Below are 23,840 nucleotides of genomic sequence, written 5' to 3' on the forward strand. Positions count from 1 at the left end.
GGTGGGGATGTGGATGGACAGGTAGAGAGGAAACCAGGTTGGATACAACTTGGAAACTGTTGAACCGCTAAAGCTGAGTTCAATGCACATGGAGGTTCATTATACTTCTTTTGTAAATTAAAAGGTTTTTTAAAAGAGCAAGTGGAAAAAATGTGGTTTAAGAAAGATAATAGCATCCGGGACCCAACCCTTCCAGCTACTTCTTCATTTGGCTTCCACCTGAGTTTCATGTGGCTGCTCCATTCCAGCCAGCATGGCCTCTCCAGCCAGGGAGGAGGAGCAGGGTAGGAAGGACATCTTAGAAGCCACACAAAGCACTTTTGTATCCCAGGGACCAGACAGTTACATAGCCACGCCTGGCTGCAGGAGAGGCTGAAAAAGGCCGTTTTTATTCTGGATGGCCATGTCTGAAAATCAGGGCTTCCATTATCAAGGGAGAAGGGGTGAATGGAGATCAGGGTTCAATTTGCTGCAGCTCTCACCCCTCTGACACTGGTACAGGCATGTGGGTGCCACAGATGGGTGCTCAGAGCTGGCAGCAGAGCTAATGTACATCTGGTGGGCCTGATGATGTTTAAATATGCTTGTCATTTACATATACAAATTAAGCAATCTGCTGAAAGTCTCTGCTCCACTTTGGATGCAGAAGCAAGTGCCTGGCTTCCTTTGCTCTCCCAGGCTGGGTGTTCACCTCTAGGAAGCTGCTGCTCCTCGCAGCCAGGATGGTGGGCGCCATTTCCTATGCTATAGCTAAAACCAAACCCAGCACCTGGGCCTTGATATAGCCCAAGGCCTGGATATTTGTTCAGCCAGCGCCTGAAATGGAGAAACCTGTTCAGTCTCTTCCCCTGCAACTGAGCCACCGTGTGGGGCCAACCCAGCAGTGGGATCAGCATCGTGGGCACAGGTCATCCCAAATAACCGCTGCTCATATACCATCCTTAAGATTTTTGCCATATATTTTGTTTTTGAGTCAACCGTCATTTTTTTAAAAAATACAAATTTATTTTTAAAGAAATCTCCTATCATTGCTGTAGATGGAAAACCAGTACGCCTATACTAAAAAGAAGGTAACTGAAAACCTAGCTAAGATTCTGCCAAAGGCTCTGAGCCTGACGCCTGCTTTCTCTTTGTTAAAGACAAGCTAGCATTAAACTGACTTCCTCCTTGAGGCATTTAAATGGATCGAAAGAATTAAAAATTGAATTTTTTTCATTCCATCCTTCAAATATTATTTAATGCCTGTCAGTCACCACCAACAGTAATTTCTCCTGGGCAACATGGCTGAACTCTGTACACCTGTTTCCCCATCTGTAATCTTATAGGAGTGTTGAGACTATTATATACGATCTAGCATGTAAAGTCTCAGCATATAAAGTGCCTAGCTCACAGTATAAGCACTCAAATGCTGGCTCTTATTATTTGTCAGTTTCATGGAGAAGAAAATGTTACTAAAGAACTAACTACAGCTTGAGGGGGGGAAATTGAGCACTCAAACTTCAAAGCAGCAGGGAAGAGCGACATAAAACCACAAAGACTTTATTTAATAATGGAAGACACTTTATTTTTTTTTAATCATCTCTCAACATTTCAACTCTGGGTAGAAATCAAATGCAAAACATCTGCATTTTTAAATTAGCATATAATTAACTTTCTCACTCACAGCAACTTCATACAGTAAGACACACACCAAGGAGGAGCATGGTCAGAGCAGTTCCTGTTCCAGTCCATGAACACGGTATTTCCGTGATGATACAAATACTGGACTTTCTCTCTGAGAACAAGTTAGCCATTCCTGCTTTTGTCCACTGCATAAGTTACGTGGCATCATGGCTGGTTAAGAGTTACTGTAGTGCTGGAGTGATCTGGAAATGGAAAACTAGAAAACTAGAGCTCTCAGGAGTGGGACAGGCATTAACACTTCTGAAATGTGGAAAGGAAGAACATCAAAGATGAATGCCCCAGAAAGGGGTGGTCTTAGTAATAAAGTTGGTTGAAATTCAGCTTTACATACACATTGAATATCTGTATCTGATCTACTAGATATATAAAAAAGCCATAGAAGATTTGAAAAACCTTAAAATCACTCAACTGAGTTGGAAGAACACCAGCAAATTCACAGTGGCCTCAGCATTCAGCCAGATTTAAATTTGTTCAAGAGCTGAATACCTCCTTCCACCAGAAAACCCACTGAATGTAATTCCTATAACATTCTGTACATCACAAACATTTATGGCTAGAATATATTATTTCACAAGGAACCAGTTTTATTTTCAAACTCTTGCCCCACTCCTGCTCTGCACCCCAAAAGGAAAATCTAGGGGTCAGTCATTCACATGAGGAGTTTAAAGGGCCTTCGGGTTTGGAAGTGCTTAGGCTCAGCTGACAATCTCCAGAGACACCTGTTGATGGGTGCACGCCAACTCCTGCCCACTTTTAGTGCAAAAATATCGCAAATGTTGCAGAGTCCTGGAAACAGGTGAAGAGAAGAGGACTGAGATGGAGGGGTGATGGAAATCCCAAATGAGGTTTCCTTCTGAAGCAAGACTGAAGAAGTTTGGAGTGCAAGGTTCACACTCAGCAAGTGGCAAAGACCAGGCTGTAGATCCGCAGGTGAGGTTCCTGACTTGTCACTAGGTTATCACAGTCTGCAGGTGCACCGACCTCCTGGCCCGCACTAATCCCCAAAGTGCACACTGGAGGTAGGTGTATAGAGATTTATTGTAGGGAAGACAGTGGTTCTCCACCGACTCAAGGATACTGTCTCTGTGCATCCTCTGCCCCCACACTCTCTGCTCTACTTCACTGCAGTGAGTGGAGGACACATCACAGAAGGGCATGAGATACTCTCTTGGAAGACTAAAGAACCCGGGCATTTTTATAAATAGCTACATAATGTTTTAACCACTTTGAAATGCACAGCAAGTTGAGTATTTATTTAAAAATAAACTTCAAAAATTACCTATTTACAGTACAGTAAGAGGGACATGTGCAAACAACAGAAAGGGGGAGTCAGTCCTGCTGTTGAAGGTCCACACTTCAATAGGTTGGAGCAAAGTTCACAAACGCCATGGGCTGAACTGAGCTGTGGTAGCCACAAGATGACATTCAGTTAATACTGTATTTGGGGAAGGGGTGGCAAAGGGGATGAGCCATTGGAAGAGGCCCAGTGTGGCAGGAGGGCTCATTTCACAAGCCAACAGGCCTCTAACTCACCAATCCAGGAAGTGACCTGGAGGGCCCTTCCCAGTCCAAGTTGGCTTTGTGGTGGGAAGGGTAGATGTGGCAAGAGTCCCAGAGATAAAAATCCTCTTTCTTTTTTTTTTAAGGGGTGGGGGGGAATGGAGAGATTAGCAAAAATGAATCTGAATGGAAGTGCCACCCTCTCCCTTGTCAGGCGACAAAGCAGCCATCAGCTGAAATGTGTTAGTTACTAAGTGAACTCCCACATGGTGCAGCTGACCCAGATCCCCGGCACCTACAGGGTCAAGTGCAGTTCTCTGCTTCCCAGATCAATGCATTAACACTTCTTCCCCATGAAACCAGAAAGATCAGTGATGTAGCCCTTGTAGCAGGGAGGTGCAAGGCCCAGTTTATCTATACACGAGATGGGAGAACTGGGTGGATTTGTAGTTCAGCTGGTTGTTGGGCATGAACTTGTGCAGCTCACTTTTTTTACAGCAGGGGTCATAATGGTAGGCATTGAGGCAGGCATCACAGGAAACTTTCGAACACTGGGTGCAGGTGTTGGTGGCACCTGGGCGATTACAGAAGCCACAGCGGGAGGTGGCTGTAGTGGACGACTTGGATTTTGAGTGGAGGTGCGCCAGCTGAGTCTGGCCCACATACTTCTCCCTCAGAGATGACCCATGGGCCAGGCTGTCATGGGTGGAGGACTTGCTGGGGAAGGTGCTGGGCTTGGAGGCTGGGGGACAGGGGAGCAGGCTGCCACAGCGCTGGCAGAGGGAGGAGCTACAGGACAGGCCGCAGTTTTGGCACTTGGATAGGGTGGACTCTTTGGTGGGGGGGGAGTGCTTGTGGTAGAGAGGATGGGCATCGTTCCTGACCAACCACACATCCGGTCGCAGGGCATCCTGCCTCCGGTATGCTGCCCTAGGTTCTGAGTCCGTGTAGAGATCCACATCATCCTGAGCAGAGAAATACGTGCCACGCAGCAGGCCAAGGCCATTGCTGGGGGAGGAAGATGGAAGGTCATCAGGGCTGCCATGGGGGGAGCTGGACATAGTCAGGAGCGAGGGTGATGGGCGGATGATCTCATCCTTGAGGTCATCCCCTACCTCTGCCGCCACAGGCTCCTTCCGCAGGCTCAGAGAGGTCTTCAGGGGTGGCTTCCGGCTCTGACTCTCCCAGTAGCTGTCGTAGGCATCCACTGACCTCGAGAGTTTGGTCACACGCGGCTTGTAGTAGTCCTTGGCCCCACGCTCGCTGGCCGACTTCTGGAGCGCCACTCGAGCCATTGAAGCAGGTAGGTGCTCCCGGGCCTCAGCCCGCCGCCGCAGGGCGTTGGAGCAGCCCCGCACATCCTCTGCACTGCTCTTGCGCTCGTTTACCACGTCCAGCTCAGAGTAGCCTTTGTCCTTGACTTGGGAGTGGATTTCCAGCATCTGCTCACACTCCACCTTGGCCAGAAAGAGTTCAAAGGAGACCATCTTCACCTGCAGGGTCTCCACCAATTCTGTGAGCTTGTACACAGTCCCCAACTCAGGCACGTAGCCCATGTAATTCAGGATGGTTCGGATGTCATCTTCCAGTAACGTGGACTTGACATAATAAACGAAGGGGCCCGTGTAGGTCTAGAAGGAAGGGGGACAAAGAGGCGGGACTTTCTCTCTGACACACAAGGGAGACTGCCTCAAAGCGCAGCACATCCAAGTCTGAACTGGAAGCAGGAAACCACAGGAAGGGAAGGGAGTGATCCCAATAGCTTCTCACTACAGGAGACAGAGGCTAATGCTTACCAACAACTCAGCGCCCTGGTGTGAGGGAAATGGCGCACTACTATCTTAAGCACAGGGGACAAAGCCTTCAGTTAGCTTTCTACTCAGGGCACCACAGCACTATTCCCTGTGAGGAGCAGGGCAAACTTGGTAAGGAACGAGGATCAGAAGCAGAGCCAGAGGAGCAATGAGAATAGTCCTTGCTGGCATTTCTAAAAGGTCTGAAGAATATAGGTGGGGCAAAAGTAGGTTTTAAATTGTTCATGTGGAAAATAATACCAGAATAAACTCTTGTGTTTCACATTCTCACAAATCTACTCTTGCCCAACCCTCTATATCAGACTTAAGAACCTGACTTAGTGAAAACCCTTCTGAGCCATCACACCTTCAGAATGATTCAGAATTCTCTCCTAGATTCATCCTCCTCACTCCTCTGTTACTACTGGACCTCTACAGCAGCCTCCTAATTGGTCTCCCTGTCTCACTCTTGCCCATACAGTCTACTGCCCATACACCAGCCAGATGATTCTCTTCAAATGTAAACTGATCCTGGCACCGCCTTGCTTTCCAATCCACTTAGGATAAATCCAGGCCCTCCGCCCTGGGCCTCAAGGTTCCACACAACCTGGGTGCTGCCTGCCTTTCTAACCTCCCAGCAGCAGATGTGAGCTGCCAGGGGTGGGGACCCAGTTAAGAGACAACGTTAAACAGACAGGCAAGGTGAGAAGCCATGGGGGTAATTCTGGTTGTTACCTCAAAGGCGGTGGGAAACAGGGGAGTCTGCAAGCAGAGGAGGGATGTGATCAAACTAGCACAAGCCCTCGCAAGACGGACTGGAAGGGACAAGAAAGCAGAAGGAAGACCAGTGTGGAGGGCCCTACCTTAGACCTTACCTTAATGCTTCTGAATTCCTTCTTCCATGGGTAGAGAAAGAGGTTGACACCCACCGTTTCCAGCACACTGAAGGCGCAGTGCAAAGCCCTCAGGCTGGAGGAGCTCAGCGCGCGCAAGGAGCTCTCCACCACCTCATAGAACTGGATCAGCTGGAATCGATAAAAGGGATCCACCTTGTGCAGGCTGAGCAAGGTCGAGGCTGCCACCCGCAGGTACTCATCATTGCCAGGCCGCTGCTTGCTGGGGGTGGCGTCCACTTTGCCCTCATGGTACTGCACATACTTCCGAAATAAGTCATCCTTGTATTTTGTATCCATTGAACTGGGCTTCCCCATCAGATCCAGGGATGAGGGGCTACCTTATCTCCTCCATGGCCTCTGGGTTAGAGGCAGGGACATGGCTAGAAGCACTAACATGTTGCCCGCCTGGACCAGCGAAGTGTTCTGGAAGGGGAAGAACAAGAAGCAGGTCATCCCTTGCAATGGTCCACATATCAGCTGTGGCTGCTGTGCAAAACAAAACACAGAACTGGCCCAAGGTACAGTGGGCACCACCAGCCCTGGGCCCCATTTTGCTCCTTCATTCAGCACATTTACTAAACATGTACTACATGCTCACAGGTGAGCTCACAAATGAAAAATATTAGGGACACATAACCTGGTTTTGTGGGGAGGAGTCATGTTAAAAAATCCTCCTGAGGCAGTGACAGACCCAAAAGATGAGTGGGCCAGGCAAAGAGGTGGATGAAGGGTGTCACAGCAGAGGTGTCGGAAGGGAGAAAGGCCCTGAGCTAACACTATCTGTGCTTACTGCGTGCCAGGTACCTATCTGTACTAACACATTCTGTCTTCTCAAACAACCCTCGGAGAGAGATACTACTGTTATCCCCATCTTACAGATGTAAAAACCAAGACTTAGAGACACTAAGAAACTTGTTGAAAGTTACAAAACTATTCAGAAACAGATCTGAGATGAGAGACCTGGCAATCTGGTTCCAAAGTCCATGCCTGTAACCACCACACCCTGCTTTCCTGAGGCAGGAAGGAAAGAGCTTGGCTATGAAGAGAAGGATACCTACAGTGTGGCTGCAGCAGTAGCAGTGAGAGGAGGGGAGATGAAGCTGCAGGCAAATGCAGCATCCCATTCCCCAAGGCCTCAAAAAGCACGTTAGGAATTTTATATTTATTCCAAGAGCCCTGTGAAGCACCTGCCTGAAGAGTTCAAAGCAAGGGGAAGTGGGACATAATCCTGTTTGCAATTTTAAAAAGAGACCACGCTGGCTGCTGGCTGCTGGCCGCTGAGAGTGCTTATAACTGCCTGTGATGGCCTGCATTCCCCTTTACCTTAAGAGCAGTTACAGTTCCGCTGGGAGAGGATAGAATGTTCTGAGCTGGGACACACACAATTTATACGCTCTTGCTGTCTGCTTGGCCACCCGTTAGTAGCACATTTACAGATCCAGCAATATTCTTGATGCCACAATGCTGGGAGCAAATTGGATTTATTGAGGGATATTGCCAGGGCCAGGGGTGGGCAACATGGCACGGAGTGACAAACAGATTCCAAAGCAAGGCTTCCTGGGTGTGAATCCTGGGTCTGCTTTTCTAGGTTACTTTGGCAAATTACTCAACCTCTCTGTTTTCTCATCTGAAAAAAATTGTATCCAGAGTCCAGAGTTGGTGGGAGGATTGTATGCAATCAGTATGCTGGCTAAAAAGAAGTCCTTGATAGACAAGCAGCCATTCCTGTGTCTGAAGGTGCTATACCCCCCAAGATGCCAAGCTTTCTCAGGAAGTTAAGATCAGAGTGGGACAAATCTGACAGGATAGATGTGCATTTTCACACTCACCTGCCCTGCCTGTCCTGACCACAGCTCCATGGGTACAGGGAGCAGGGCATGTGCTTTAGAAATACCTGCTGTCTGAGTGAAGGAGGCTCCTAGCAGTGGAAATGGCATTCGACCCCCTGACCAAGGTCAAAGGCTCTACATGGTCAGACCCCTGCTCACCTCTCATAGCAGTCTCTCCCTTCCCTCAAGTTCCACCCACATGACCTATCTGCTCCTCAAATACAGCAAGCTCCTTTCTATCTCAGGACCTTGGCACATGTTCCTTTGCATCTTCTTCCTCTGACTCTTCCCATAGCTGGCTCTCTCATTCAGGCTTCAGCTCAAATAGCAGCCGTCCCTGACAACCCCAGCTCAGTAACTCCCACCTTCCTAGTCCTTCTTTACCCACTCATCCTGGGATAATCACTATCTGAAATTATCAACCTTATTTATTCATTTACTAACTTCCTCTCTTTGTCTCCCCCATTACCCAGTAAACTCCACAAAGGCAATACATCTGTTTTGTTCACCATGTTGCCTAACACAAAGCCTGGCACTTAGTAAATGTTTGATAAAACAGGTTAAATGAACGATGCAAAGGATGTAAGCAATCATGATGCCTTAGTTTCTTTAGCTCTCCCAAGAATCCTGGCGATCAACTGGAGAGAGAAGGAGCATAGGCTCCGTGACAGGATGTGCTCTAAGTAGCTCAGGGTTAGAAAAAGGTGGACTCAAGAATCCAAGCCTGACCTTCTGACTTGGAGCCTGTGGTGCTCCCACCACCCCATGATTCCTGAGTTCATCAAGAATTTACGAAGCACCTACCTTGTGCCAGGCCCTGGGCTGGAGGCAGTGTGGGTGGATACCAGGTGGTAGGAACAATAGGGGACAGCAGTTGAGAAGACATAGTCCTGCCCTCAATTCTAGTTGAAAGACTTTACTGTCTAGTATCAAACTATGTGTGTTCTCTTGGAAAACAAAATTGTATTGCAACCTGAGAGAAGACATCACTGTCCTTGCTAATAGAAACCCACATGCATTTGTCACTTTTTATTTATTTAAGGAAAGCTTCCATCCTGCCTCTGGCCCCAAGGACTGCTTGTCGGTACCTGAGAACAATTTGAACAGAGGGACATCTAGCCTCCTAAACACTGCTGTGAGTTTTCATCCAAGAAAGTCAACCTTGAGCCCTTAGAATAGTGGTTCTCGCCAAAACCGGTTTGGCTCAGTGGATAGAGCGTCAGCCTGCGGACTGAAAGGTCCCAGGTTCGATTCCAGTCAGGGGCATGTACCTTGGTTGCGGGCACGTCCCCAGTAGGGGGTGTGCAGGAGGCAGCTGATCGATGTTTCTCTCTCATCGATGTTTCTAACTCTCTATCCCTCTCCCTTCCTCTCTGTAAAAAATCAATAAAATATATTTAAAAAAAAAAAAAAAAAAAGTAGTGGTTCTCAACCTTTTTAATGCCGCGACCCTTTAATACAGTTCCTCATGTTGTGGTGACCCCCAACCATAAAATTATTTTCGTTGCTACTTCATAACTGTAATTTTGCTACTGTTAATGAATCGTAACAGTAGCGGTTCTCAACCTGTGGGTCGCCTAAGACCATTGGAAAACAGAGATATTTATAATACGATCCATAACAGTAGCAAAATTACGTTTATGAAGTAGCAACAAAAATAATTTTATGGCCGAAACCGGTTTGGCTCAGTGGATAGAGCGTCGGCCTGCGGACTGAAGGGTCCGGGTTCGATTCCGGTCAAGGGCATGTACCTTGGTTGCGGGCACATCCCCAGTGGGAGGTGTGCAGCAGGCAGCTGATCGATGTTTCTCTCTCATCGATGTTTCTAGCTTTCTATCCCTCTCCCTTCCTCTCTGTAAAATATCAATAAAATATATTTTAAAAAAAATAAAAATAATTTTATGGTTGGGGGTCACCACAACATGAGGAACTGTATTAAAGGGTAGCAGTATTAAAAAGGTTGAGAACCACTGCCTTAGAAGATGATTTATTTTTATTTATTTTTTTAAATATTTTTATTGATTTCAGAGAGGAAGGGAGAGGGGAGAGAGATAGAAACATCAATGATGAGAGAGAATCATTGATCAGCTGCCTCCTGCACGCCCCCCCACTGAGGATCTAGCCCGCAACCCAGGCATATGCCCTTGATCAGAATTGAACCCAAGACCCTTCAGTCCACAGGCCGACGCTCTATCCACTGAGCTAAACCAGCTAGGGCTCTTATTTTTATTTTTTTTTACAAAGTCAGCCACCCTCAAGCTCTGCGTCTGCTGCTCTGTAATCACACCACATCCACACCCTGTTTGTTGCTAGCAAACAATAAACAAGGAAAAGGGATCCAAATAGCCTAGTTGGTACTCAAAATCCTAAAGTCAAGTATGAGAACCCATCTAAGAATCTTGAACCAACCTAGGTAGTGAGAAAAAAGGTGAAAGACAATGAATGCTAAATGATAATTAAGGAAAGGAGAGAAGGAAACGAACAACTGTTGAGGTCCTATGTGCTAAGCATTGGGCTTTCCGCTTCAACTGCATCATCACGTCTAAACCATGTAATAATGCTATGAGGAAACCAAGTCATTAAACAATCTGCCCAACAGAGCTTCAAATCAAAGCTGCATTTTATTTGAATTTGAGTTGGCCAATCCTGACACCTGTGCTTTTTCCCATTTGTCTCATTTATTGTTAAAATTAATACCATTCACCAAGCGATTAGTATATAAGGGCCCTCTGATGAAGCTCAATGTAATTCAATGAAATCCACAGGACAGCCCCAAGGTTAAAGAGGAAACTGAGGCTCAGAGAAGCCACGTCACTTGTCCTAAGTCACAAGGCTAGCTAAGAAGTGGATCTGAGATCTGAACCTTCATCTGATGCCAAAATCCTGGCTCAAGCTCTCAGCTGCACTGCTTTTAAGCAAAGCTGTCAGCTGGGTCTGCTGGACAGCTCTACTTGAAAGGGCTCAGCTAAGCTAGAAGGCCCTATGGCAGGGAGAGCAGAGTTGAGTTCCAAAATTCCTGTAGTAGCAAAATTCACATCTTCCCACACAGAATGGGGCTGGAAGCTCTATGATGTAAGCTCAAGGGCCAAGGGAAGAGGCTGGCCAGAGACTGGCCAGTGGTGAAGCAGCTGACATCATCCGTCCTGATTACATTTTCTGAGAATACAGGCTGCATTATAGCTGGTCATAGCAGGTGTCTTTTCCGAGCATAGAACCAGCAATTTATTTCCAACACTCTGCAAGAACCGAAAACACGCTCACTGCAAAAACAGTGTGGTTACAGACCACACAGCACAGTGACAGAAGCTGTTAATTTCTCCAGGCAACCCAAGGACTGGAAAGCCAAGACGTGCCAGTCTGGCGGAAAAAAATAAAAAATAGGCACTGAACATCCCTAACAAAGTCAGGCAGGTGCTCAGAGCCAAAAGGCTTGGTCAGCACTTCACTGGTTTGCTTTTCAAAAGGGGCACAACCTGGGCCTCTTGTGAAAAGCAAATCAGTGAAGAGATAGATATTGCAGTCAGGGAGGCGGCGGCTTTTTAATTATTATTTTTTAAACATCACAAAGGAAAAGTTAATCTGTTTAAAACCCCACTGAATGGAACTGAAATGATTCTGGTAAGCAAAGCATTAGCTTGGCTTTACCTCAGCTGGCCCATTCAAGCAGAAACATTCCCCAAGCTGCATAGGAAGGCGCCCCCTCCCTGAACAGCAGGAGCTATTTGGGTCCCAGCATTGCCCCAGTCCACAGGTTTACAGATCTCTGGTCCAGCTTCAGCGGGCTTAGACTTCCCTCAGCCTCCTAGCAGCAGCGAGGCCAGAGCAGTTCAACCCTTTCACCTCCTCACCCCACTCCTTTGCACTCATTTCCAAGCCCGAGGCTCTGGGGACATATCCTAGACAGCTTCCACTGGCTGTTAAAGACCAGAGGGTCCCCACACCCCAACCAGATTCCAGAGAAAAATCAGAGACAGAGGCCTTCCCAACCTCTGAAAATAACCCCGGCGGTGCTGAAATCGGGCTTCCCTAACGGCAGCTGCCTCTCTGAGGGGCTCTGGAGGAAGCAGTTTCCCCTCCCTGCAAGGGACAGAAGCTGGCGGCGGTTATTCCCAGCCTGGTAACCTTGGAAGGCCACGTCAGTGGTATAAAAAAAAAAAATCCTAGACCCAAACTCGGGGCCTCCCCACGGACCTGTGAATGAATTGACAGCAGCTATCATTCATGCGACGCCTGCTGTATGCCAGAGATGGTGCTTCACAAGCATTAGCTTATTTCACCCCTAGTACAGTCCTAACAGGCAAGCTCACTCCCAGTTAACTAATTAATTGGGCAACTGGGGCTCAGAAGATTCAGTGACTTGTCCAAGGTCACACAGTGAGTACAAACCCAAGTGAGCCGCCAAAAATTGGGCTGAGGACCACTGCGCCGTCACTGCCTCACGGTGGAATTGGGATGTCCTCCTCCTTGGTTGGATGCCAGCGAGGGGGTGTTCCTCCTGACTGCCCTGAGCCACCCATGTCTGGTCCTAGGTGTCTGCCGAGCAGTCCTTGGGGGATCAGGGATCCTGAAGACAAGCTGGGCCCCGGGGTGCCGAAAAGGCGGGCCCGCCCGGCATTCCCGCCGTGCGTGAGGGGACCCCGCTCCCAGGACGCCGAGACGAACGCTCCCTCCGCCTGGGAAAACCCCAGAGGCTGTTTCCGTCGCGGTCCCCGCACTTACCCCGCCACTGCCCCGAAGACGCCCGGCCGAGGGAAGCGAGAAAGAGCCACGGGCGCCGCCGGACCAGGCCGGGTGAGCTCTAGCCGCTCCAGGCGGCTGCAGGGGCTCGAGACCAGTACCCCGGGGCCAGCGGCGACCCGGAAACAATCGGCCAGGAAATGACGTTCCTCGGAGGCAGGTCCGAAGGGAGGCCGGGCTGCGGCTGCGCACTGGGCCGGGAAAGGCCGATGCCCATGGGCAACGGAGGAAGGAGCGGAAGGCAGAAGAGCGAGCACAGAAACGGCGGAATTTCACTTTAGAGACTGAAAGGCACTACCCCGGCTGGGGCCAGGACCCGGAAATAAACGGATCGGGAAGTGACGCACGCCGTCCGCCCCTGGATGGCAGCTAGCCGAGTTGTCATGGGAACCGGTGAGGAGCGGGGCGGTGGAGTCCGAGCTGCTAGAGCAGACTGAGCGACCCTCGGCCTCCGCCTCCTCCGCCTCCCGGACTTGCCCACCGTGGAGATGGCCCCGGAGCTGTGCTCTCGCCTGCGCCTGAGCAGAGGCTGACAGTTGGATCCCTCGCCTCCTTCTTACAGGCGGAGATGCCCAGGCTTAAAGAAGCAAGAGAAGCCGGGATCGCGCGAGACTGAATCCAGCCTAGAGAGGAATGTTGATGTTACAGGCTGTCCTTGAGAGTGGGGTCCCAGCTTTGCCTTTGCCACTTCATAGCTGCCTGACCTTGGGAAAGTTACTTAACCTCCCCGCGCCTCAGTTTTTTCACCTGTAAAATGGAATTGTAATAGTACCGTCTCCTGGAATTCATGTGAGAATTGAGTTCATATATGGAAACCGCTTATTACAATAGTTGGCATAAAGATCTAAATATATTTTCTTTTTAAACCTGGTTAAGTTAAAAGAAATTACCTCTCTCTGCCCTCAATTTCCTTAAATGGAAGTCAGCATTGGGGAAAACCAAGATATTGCCTCATTGCTTTTTGACTTTTCACCAGGCACCTGTGGTAGCGGCTTGGCCTACCTTGGCATAGATATTGGTGGCTTGTTATGTCACTTCATGGGTTTGTCTTTGCTCCCACCCACCATCTTGCGCATAAGCTCCCTGAGGACTCGGTTTTTGTGGTTCACCACTCACTGAATCTCTAGTGTTTGCAAAATGCCTAGTAAATACTCAAGACTATTGAACATATTTGCAACTGAACCGTTCATTCTCTCTCTCTAACTTATCCCAGACATTTATTCAAGACTAGAGCCCACTCCATGCCAAGTTCTCTTCCTCCAATATGCTCTTGGCTCCCTGCATTTCTCATGCTCTTCTACTCTCCTGGCCTCCGTGCCTCTATATGCTGTTCCCACCGTGTAAATGTCCTTCCCCTCACCTCATCCCTTCCTAGTTTTTCTGGCTCCCAGCTCAGTCCTCACAGCCTTTCTGGAAGCTTTCCCTGATTTTTCCAGGCAAAGACCAGCCTTCCTCTGGTTCCCCACAACACTGTCATCATTTTTTAAAAATATTTTTATTGATATCAGAGAGGAAGGAGAGGGAGTGAGAGATAGAAACATCAATGATGAGAGAATCATTGATCAGCTGCCTCCTGCACACCCCCAACTGGGAATGGAGCCCAAAACCTTGGCATGTGACCTTACTGGGAATCAAACTGTGACTTCCTGGTTCATAGGTCCACTCTCATAGGGTGTGGTGTTTTTTAATCACTCGGACTGGGCTGTCTTTCATCATTTTATCTCAGCTCTTAACCACAGTGGATTACATTTTTAAACCTGACTCCCCCACAAGACCTGGAGCTCCTTATACATCTGTTTTCCCTGAGCTCTGAACAAGCCTGATCATGAGGTGCCCAATAGTTATTCCTTAATTGTAGGATTCTCTCTCTCTCAGCCTTGGTGTCACCAGCTAAAGCCAGTGGGCTTGTCTCAGGAGTCAATGACATAATACATGGGGAAGTATTTGGAGAACCAACAACCTTCTTGCTATTCAAACAGCAGGGATTACTATATCTGTTGCTGTCTGAGCATCACTCAAGGACTTTATGTACTGTACTTCAGCCTTTATCAGCTAATGTTTAAGCTCCTCTCTTAATCACCTGCAAGGTGATAGTGTTTACAGGAATTCCAGCCTCATCCAAACTCTCTGACTTTGTAACAACTCTAAATTGTCCTTTGGAAGCTGTTGCAAGACTGCATGAGCCTGCTAATAAGTCCCTTCCAGCTCTGTGGTTCTGTGACAGTCAAAAGGGGAACAGATTTTTAAGAAGGTTTTACCAGTAGGAAACCTTGGTCATTGAGACTTGGTGACATTTCACATCAGAAAAGACCCAAAGTCACTGAAGAGAGCCATGTTTCTCATATTTTAGATGGGGTTGAAGGCCCGAAATTTCTTCGCTTAGTGATGTGGAGTCACAGGAGTATCTTTTACAGATTTTATTACATAATGAGTAGCAGATTATATAACAGTCATATGACAATGATTAAGCACCTCTGCTTCGTAAGAGCCAAAAACAGGAATAATCTACCTACTTCTATTTTATAGGGGTGTGGTGTTTTTTAATCACAAAAGTAACACATGAATTCCAGCAATACAAGCATGTATAGGACAAAAAAGGAAAGCAATACAATAACCAAGCAATTGATTTCCTGGAACCTACTAGAAAAACAAGTGTAAATACACAAGAGACCTGTCATTTCATTGTCTGTAATGCAAAAACATTCTAGCCCGACCAGTGTGGCTCAGTGGTGGAGTATCGACCTATGAACCAGGAGGTCAGAGTTCGATTCCCTTTCAGAGCATGTGCCCAGGTTTGAGGATCAATCCCCAGTAGGGGGTGTGCAAGAGGCAGCCAATCAATGATTCTCTGTCATCATTGATGTTTCTATCTCTCTCTCTCTCTCTCTCCCCCTTACTCTCTGAAATGAATAAAAATATATTTTAAACATTCCAAAAATAAAAATAAAAAAACATTCTAAATGTCCATCAGTAGGGGAATGGTGTATCCATACTAATTATTACTATGGATCACTTTTAAAGGATTACATAACTCTGCAAGACATGCAGTGGAATGAAAAAGACATACCCTGGAATGGAAAACAAAACATCAGCCAATACTAGATATTTTCTAAGGATGCGTACATATTGGGACAATAATACAAATGTAGATCATTTGTTTTTTAAGTCATTACACAAATTCAAATTAAGTGATTTTAATTTCTTTCACCCGCAGAAGTCAGTTATCTCCATGAGGACATAGCTACACCTGTTTTGCTCACAATTTTATTATTATTATCTGCCCCACATGCAATAAGAGGTTCAACAGTATTGATTTCTTTTTTTTTTTTAATATAGTTTATTGATTTTTTACAGAGAGGAAGGAAGAAGGATAGATAGTCAGAAACATCGATGAGAGAGAAACATCGATCAGCTGTCTCTTGCACACCTCCTACTGGGGATGTGCCCGCAACCAAGTTACATGCCCTTGACTGGAATCGAACCCGGGACCTTTCAGTCCGCAGGCTGACGCTCTATCCACTGAGCCAAACCGGTTTTGGCAGTATTGATTTCTGATGGAATTTTTCATTGATGTTAGATTTGAAGGGCATATAACTGAGCAAAACAGACACAGCCCCTGCCCTCAAGAGGAGCCAACAATAGGAACAGTCTTCTTATCAGAAAGACAATATTAATAAACTAGGAGTAGGATGAACTAAAAACCTGTAATTCAAAATCGAAGGTGGTAAATGTTATGAGAGGGGTATAGAGCTTATAGAATGGAGAGGGGTCATTGGACAGGGCAAACTGGGGACAGCCACAAGGAGGAGGTAGCATTTGAGCTTGGCTTTGAGTAAGTTAGACTTGTGAAGCTCTCCAGCCTTCCTTCCAGCAGGAGGGAAGAAAACAATCGAAAGAAAGTACTGGAAATTGAAATTCAACTGTCTCCAAGCATATAAGGTGGGCATTACTAGGTACTAGAGAAGGATAGTCACATACTATATATAGAGTACCAGACATTAGTATTAATATAGTCTAGCATAATACCTGGCTTACAGGGAGTCTCCAATAAATATTTTACTGAGAAAATATATATTACTGAACCCCTACTGTGTTCCAGCTGATTGTTGCCAATTTCCCTACTAATTGTGATCAGATATTTAGGTTTCTGAAGAGGAGAAGTACAGATTTTTAAGTGAAACTTCTCAATTACAAACCCCATGTGTAAATACACTTCCTAGTTCCACCTGCTGAGAAAGCCCACAAGAAGTGACACCCTATAGCAACAATCACCCAGATCTTGCTTTCTAAATACCATTCTCCATTAAAAGGAACCAAGGCTCCTTGGAGAAATGACATTCTCAGGGCTCGGGCAGGGAAATTGCAACGTGTACCTGGAACATCTTATTGAGACAGAAAGTAAGGATATACTAAAAGAGTAATGGGACATGTTAAAAGGACACAAAAGCCAGGTTGGAGGAGTTCCTTTTGGTCAAAACTGGGACAATTAGAACATCAAAATAAATAATGATAGTAACAGACTGTAAGGCTTTAATGGGGGGGGAAAAGAAACCATGATCCCATACTGATACCAAACATAAAATACTGTGTTTGCCCCAGGGCTATGTGGCCCTGGGTGCCAGGTCTGACCCCTGCACTCTAGTAAGGATGGATAAGGAACAAGTCATTAATCTGGTTAGAAAAATGAGTGCACAGGGTGAGCTGGGAAATAGGGGTGATGGGATATCAGCCTAGTCTCTAAGGATCTCAAATGTCAGGTAGAGTTGCTTTGTCCCTGTGGGCACCTGGGAGCCACTGAAGGTCTATGAGCAAGAAAGATGGTGATCACAGCCCTTGCTCTCTAGACCAGGTGTTTGGTGCTGGGAGGCAACAGAGTATGGTGAATAAGAAATCAGCATTTAAGGTCCCCAGCAACATGGCACAGTGGAACAGAAATGACCCTACAAACCAGTAGAGCTGGGTTCAAGTATAGCATTTAGTAGCCCTATTGAGATAGACTAGTAAGCCAGGACAAGTGGAATAGGGAAACAGAGACAGATAGTTAAACCAGCAGTTTGCAGCCATCTAGCAAATGCTATCTTCCCAAACCAGCCAGTGTAGCTCAGTGGTTGAGCATCGACCTATGAACCAGGAGGTCATGGTTTAATTCCTGATCAGGGCACATGCCTGGGTGTAGGCTCATTCCCCAGTAGAAGGCATGCAGGAGACAGCCAATCAATTATTCTCTTTCATCATTGATGTTTCTATCTTTCTCTTCCTTCCCCTTCCTCTCTCTGAAATCAATTTTAAAAAATATATTTAAGAATTACCATATGACCTAGCAATTCAACCCCTAGGTATCTACCCAAAATAATTAAAATTGAGGGCTTGAACAGAACATTGTGCACAAACATTCATAACATTCTTCACAATAGCCAAAAGGTGGAAACAATGTAAGTATCCATAAACAGATGAATGGATACACAAAATGTGGTATACCCATACACTGGAAGACTATTCATCCATGAAAAGGAATGAAGTTCTGATATATGTTACCACATGGATGAACATTGAAAAACATTATGTTATGTGAAAGAAGACAGTCATGAAAGTACAAATATTGTATCATTCTACTTACATGAAATGTCTATAATTGGAAAATTTAAAGAGACACAAAGTAAATTGGAAGTTACCAGGGACTAGGGAGAGGGGAGAATGAAGACATTACTTAATGGGTATAGAGCGTCTGTTTGGGGTGATGAAAAAATTTTGGAAACAGATAGTGATGATGATTGCCTGATATTGTCAATGTAATCAATACTACTGACTTATACACTTTTAAATAGTCAAAATGGCAAATCATATATATTCATATAGATATGTCTATATGAATATGTATATATACACAATAAAAAACTTTTTGATCTTTGTACTACAGTTTTGTATGAGAATGTCTTTCCTTTTAGGAAATACACACTGAAATATTTATAAGTAAAGGTGTATCATGTCTACAAATGTTTTATGAAAAAGAGCATATCTATATATATAAAAGGCTAAGTGACCATCCAACCAGGAGCCATGACATGCAATGGCCACCAGGGGGCACATGCTCAACACAGGAGCTGCTGAGCTGCAGTGACTTGGCAGCGGCAGTTCTCAGGTGATGCACCCTGGAACCAAAGAGGAAGGAGCCCGATTCCGGGGTGTATCACCTGAGAACCACCCTCTTGCAATCCAGGACCCCTCAAGGGATGTCGGAGAGCTGGTTTCAGCCCAATCCCCGCAGGCCAGGCCGAGGGACCCCACCTGCTGGAGGGACCCCACACACTCTGCAGATACCCTTCAAGCAATGGCACTGGCCTGTCTCGCCCAATCCTGCCCTGCTGGCCACCTTCTAATTAATTTCCTTTCAATGTGCACTAATCCATGCACCAGGGCACTAATACACACACACACACACACACACACACACACACACTAGAGGCCCGGTGCACGAAATTCCTGCACTCAGGATGGTCCCTCAGCCTGGCCTGTGCCCTCTTGCAGTCCGGGAGCCCTCGGGGGATGTCCAACTGACGGCTTAGTCGGACATCCTTAGCGCTCCTGCCACCATCCCCGCGCTCGCCAGCCTGAGCCCAGCTCAGGGTTTCTGGCTGAGCAGCGCTCCTCCTGTGAGAGTGCACTGACCACCAGGAGGCAGCTCCTGCAATGAGTGTCTGACCCCCGCCACCCCGCCCCCCCATGGTCATTGCACGGCACAATGAGCGGTTAGGCGACCTTAGCATATCATCAGCATATTATGCTTTGATTGGTTGAACAGCCGACTGGACAACCAGACACTTAGCATACTAGGCTTTTATTATATAGGATATATGTGTGTGTATATATATATATATACACACACACACACATATATGTACGTGTGTGTGTGTGTGTGTATATATATATATATATATATATATATATATATAGAGAGAGAGAGAGAGAGAGAGAGAGAGAGAGAGAGAGAGAGAGAGAGAGAGAATTGAGGAATCTGCTTGAAGGGGTTTCTGGGAGTTTTTTAAAACATTTTTTCAACTTTTCTGTAAGTCTAAAATTATTTCAAAATAAAAACTTACAAAAATAATGGCCTAAATACAAAATAATATTTTATCTCCTACAACTAAAGAATAAAAAGACAATCCAATAAAAAATTAACAAAAAGCTTGAACAGACATTTTCCAAAAGAAGACATACAAATGGCCAATAAGCAAACGAACAAGTGCTCAACATCATCCATCATTATAAAAATTAAAACCGCATGGGATGTGCAGGAGGCAGCTGATCAGTTATTCTCCCTCATCATTGATGTTTCTCTCTCTCCCTCTCGCTTCCTCTCTGAAATCAGTAAAAATATATATTTTTTAAAAATTAAAACTGCAAGATCCCACTACACACCTACTAAAAGCAAAGCCAGGGGTCCTCAAACTTTTTAAACAGGGGGCCAGTTCACTGTCCCTCAGACCGTTGGAGGACTGGACTATAGTTTTAAAAAAAAATTATGAACAAATTCCTATGCGCACTGCGGGCCCAGGACAAGTCGGCTGCTAAGCAGGACAGGCAGCGGCACCCGGCAGGCCGGATAAATGTCCTCAGTGGGCCGCATGTGGCCCGCGGGCCGTAGTTTGAGGAAGCCTGGTAGACAATCAAATGTTGGTGAGGATGTGGAGCAACTCATACATCATTAGAGATTTTGGGAAATGGTTTGGTTTGGCAGTTTCTAATAAATTTAAATGACCCAGCAATTCCACTTCTATATGAATACTTCATTTTTCAATGTCTTACTAATTGTGATGACTTCATTCTATCTTTAGCCAATGTCTCAAGTCACAATGTATGCAGTTGCTGCTGATGGTGGTGGATTTAAACCTCTATTTCAATCAGTCTTGATAATATTCATTGTTCAGTTAGTTCTAGTTCTTGTCACATCTTACTGGATCATAATTTTTGCATATATTATTGATATAATATAAACCGAAAATGCTGTGTGACCTGCTGGAGTAATTGATAAACTGCTATTTTTATGTGGTCATCCCCCTACATCTTTCCCGTTTGTCCAAATCATTCACAGCCATATCCCAAATATCCATTAGGATGCCTGGCACATAGAAGGTATTGGTTGAATGAATATTTGCATGAGTGTTACTCATGTTAAAACTCTTTGCAATCCAAGATTATGTTCCCCTTTTTAAAAAAATATTTTTTTACAGATTTCAGAGAGAGGAAGGGAGAGGGAGAGAGAGAAATAGAAACAGCAATGATGAGAGAATCATCAATCTGCTGCCTCCTGCACGACCCCTACTGGGGATCGAGCTGAAAACCAGGCATGTCCCTCACTGGAATGGAACCGTGACCTTCTGGTTCATGGGTCACGCTCAACCACTGAGCCACACTGGCGGGCCCCTTATTGATTTTTACTTTCAGGCTAAGTACAGTAAGCATAATGGGCAGGGACAGTAAACCCTTAAGGAACTGGAGAGAAAAAGGAGGCGGTGTTCACCTAGTTGGGCCAAGTGAGTCCGTGAAATACTTGTTTGCTTCCTAGTGGTGTAGGTGGAAATTCCTTTGGGCTCATACCAGTTTGGCAATCTTGAATCTCTTACTAGTTTGAAATTAATGATGAAATTATCTGCCCATAGATTAATAAATGTAATAATACATAATGGTGTGAATTCTGCCTACTTTAGATAAGTATAACAGTAAGTTTTACATGTGACTTGAGGCTAAGAGATAGGGATTGAGGGCTGGGTCATGTCTAATCATCTATTCTTCCACAGGGCCTAATGCAATATTCTTTAATTTTTACTTAAAAAGTAACGCAGAAATACAAGAGGGGAAAGTTTAGACAATACAAGAGGAAAGAGAATGACAAGTAAGTCTTCCTCCAGGCCCAGAACCTAGACCCCAGGCCCCTAGTTTTCCTTTCTGATGATAGACACCGGTACTAGATTCTCAGAACTCTGTTCAGTAGGGTGATCAACTTATGTGCCCGGGACTTCCAAGCTTAGCACTGGGAAAACCCTCAACCCTAGGCAAACCAGGAGGATTGGTCACCTTACCTTTCAGAGACATCTATTCACCATACATAAATATATACCGTTACATTACTCAGCACCTTGGTGTTATTTTAATTAAATATATATTTTGAAGATCATTTCATATCAGCTGTATATTCATTTAACACACATATATGGAGTTACTTACCATGCCCTAGGCACTGTTTTTAAAAGCTAAAGATACAGCTGGGCCTGTGTGCTCAGTGGTTAAGCATAGACCCATGAACCAGGTGATCACAGTTTGATTCCTGGTCAGGGCACATGCCCTGGTTTCGAGCTCAACCCCCAGTTAGGGGGGTGACAGCTGATCAATGAGTCTCTCTCATCATTGATGTTTCTCTCTCCTTCTCCCTTCCTCTCTGAAATCAATAAAAATAAAAAATATATATTTTAAAGCTAAAGGTACAGTAAACAAATGGACAAAAATTCCTGTCCTCATGGAGTTGACATACCAGTATGGTAATTATATCTATCTATCTATCTATCTATCTATCTATCTATCTATATATATATATATATATATAGTATTTATTTAATAATTTTGCTACCATGACCAGTGCTGTCCTGGACATCTATGTGTCTGTATCCTTCCCACGTGTGTGAGTAGCTCTACAGCAGCACAGTCCACAGAACTTTCTGTGATAATGAAAATGGTCTGTGTCTGCTGTGTCCTGATACATAGCCTCTATGGGGCTATTGAGCACTAGAAATATGGCTAGTGAGACAGAGGAATTGAAAATTTTTTAATTTATTGATTTATTTTTAGAGAGAGAAAGAGATTTGTTGTTCCACTTATGCATTCATTGGTTGCTTCTTATATGTGCCCTGACTGGGGATCAAGTCAGAAATGTAGGCATATTGGAAATGGCACAAATTTGCATTCAATTAACCTGGTTTAACTAACATGATTTATTGATCCCATGTAGACTCCTTCCTGTGAGCCTTTTGTTTCCTTTCAGGTAGAGGCTTAATTGATAATTAACTTTCCAGGTTAAGAAAACCATATAGAATTGTTAGCACAGCCTTCCTTTTAAAAAAACCTGTCTCTTATTAAATAGATATATGCAAGAGTCAATTGGGTGCAGTAGAAAGTGGAGAAAGTTGGGATTCAGAACATCTGGGATGGAGGTCTGCTCCTTTCTTGTGCGGGTAAGGTTAGTCTATCCAGGCTTCAGCTTCCCCACCTATACAGATCAGAAGCTGAACCTTATCACCAGGAGGCAGGTGAACATAATATTAAATAATGCTGACTTAGGGAGGGAGACATGCTTCCCATTATTTCTGCTTCCACTAGCAAGTCTCAGTGTGGTGATATCCTGTCAACACCTACTTAGTAATGGCTAATCTCTCTTTTCAGCATCAACAGTATTCAGCATGAACAAATGATATAGTTTTGGGGTGCTCTCCCTCCCCAGAGCATGTCCGAGTCTTTCTTCTCTCTCAGGTGTGCATCTCCTGACCTCTAAGAGTCCCCAGGAGACTTGCAACCAAGGAAGCAATTGGCCGCAGCAGCTCCACCGGGCTAATTCCCTGAACCTGTCTCCAAGACCCCCTTTTCTCTGACTTTTTCAGTGAGCCAATAGCAGCCCCACCTAGGCTCTCTCCTGTTGCTTCTTCTATCCTAAGCCCTTCCGTGTTTCACTGTCCCCAAATTACATATATATATATAATTTGTTTTATTTTATTGATTTCAAAGGGGAAGGGAGAAGGAGAGATAGAAGCATCAGTGATGACAGAGAATCATTGATTGGCTGCCTCCTGCACGTCCCTACTGGAGATTGAACCCGCAACTCAGGCATGTGTCCTGACCAGGAATGGAACCGTGATCTGGTTCATAGGTTGACACAACCACTGAGCCACATGGGCTGTCCCTAATTTTAATAAATATATTCTCAAAATCACGGGGGGGGGGGATGATATTTTTTTTATTTCCATTGTAGTTTTACAGTTCCCTTGTAGAAATAAGTGATACTTGTTTTTTATTTGTAGCTCAGGAGTGATATCAGATCTCCCTTTAAATTTTGTTTGCTTAAGTTTATTATTCTTTTTGTTCTAATTTTTTGTTTGCTTGAGTTTAAATAAATCAACTCGGCTTGAAGAGAAATATTAAGTAATACTGCATAAGTAAATACTAATTAACAGTAATGATTTATATTTAGGAAACAGGTGGAAGCTCAAAACCGGTTCGAATTTTGCCAATCTCAAAAATCCATTTTCCAGATTTCCCTTAACTTTTCCTTTCTCTCTCCCTCCAATCAGAGGGGCCAGGAGGCGTGGCGCACCCCTAACCCCGCCCTCAGGCAGGGGCATATCCCAGAAGCCACGCAC

At 45.4% G+C, this 23,840-nt stretch overlaps 2 protein-coding genes across 2 annotated transcripts in view; one reads left to right on the plus strand and one right to left on the minus strand.

Annotated features, from left to right (window-relative positions):
• Positions 1 to 5,913, plus strand: part of SLC9A8 (solute carrier family 9 member A8) — an 86,649-nt gene extending 80,736 nt beyond the window's left edge. The window contains exon 18 of the transcript XR_013961380.1: positions 5,886 to 5,913. The gene's annotated coding sequence lies outside the window, so the exon portion shown is untranslated. The remainder of the gene's footprint in view (positions 1 to 5,885) is intronic.
• On the minus strand, positions 1,551 to 12,553 carry SPATA2 (spermatogenesis associated 2). The gene is made up of 3 exons (XM_080683381.1): positions 12,421 to 12,553; positions 5,852 to 6,295; positions 1,551 to 4,814 (listed from the first exon to the last, which is right to left on the minus strand). Exons 2-3 carry the CDS (start codon positions 6,185 to 6,187, stop codon positions 3,594 to 3,596), a joined length of 1,557 nt encoding a protein of 518 aa, XP_080539507.1. The 5' UTR covers positions 6,188 to 6,295; positions 12,421 to 12,553; the 3' UTR covers positions 1,551 to 3,593.
• Positions 12,554 to 23,840: the final 11,287 nt, after the last annotated feature.

This window comes from Plecotus auritus, assembly GCF_963455305.1.
Source record: "Plecotus auritus genome assembly, chromosome: 8".
Taxonomy (NCBI): Eukaryota; Metazoa; Chordata; class Mammalia; order Chiroptera; family Vespertilionidae; genus Plecotus; species Plecotus auritus.

Bases quoted from the DNA above. Each gene is read 5' to 3' on its own strand.
- SPATA2 (XM_080683381.1), bottom strand. From the start codon at position 6,187: ATGGGGAAGCCCAGTTCAATGGATACAAAATACAAGGATGACTTATTT. The intron at 4,815-5,851 runs GTAAGGTCTAAG...CCTTCCTTCTAG, and splicing joins AGGAATTCAGAAGCATTAAG to ACCTACACGGGCCCCTTCGT.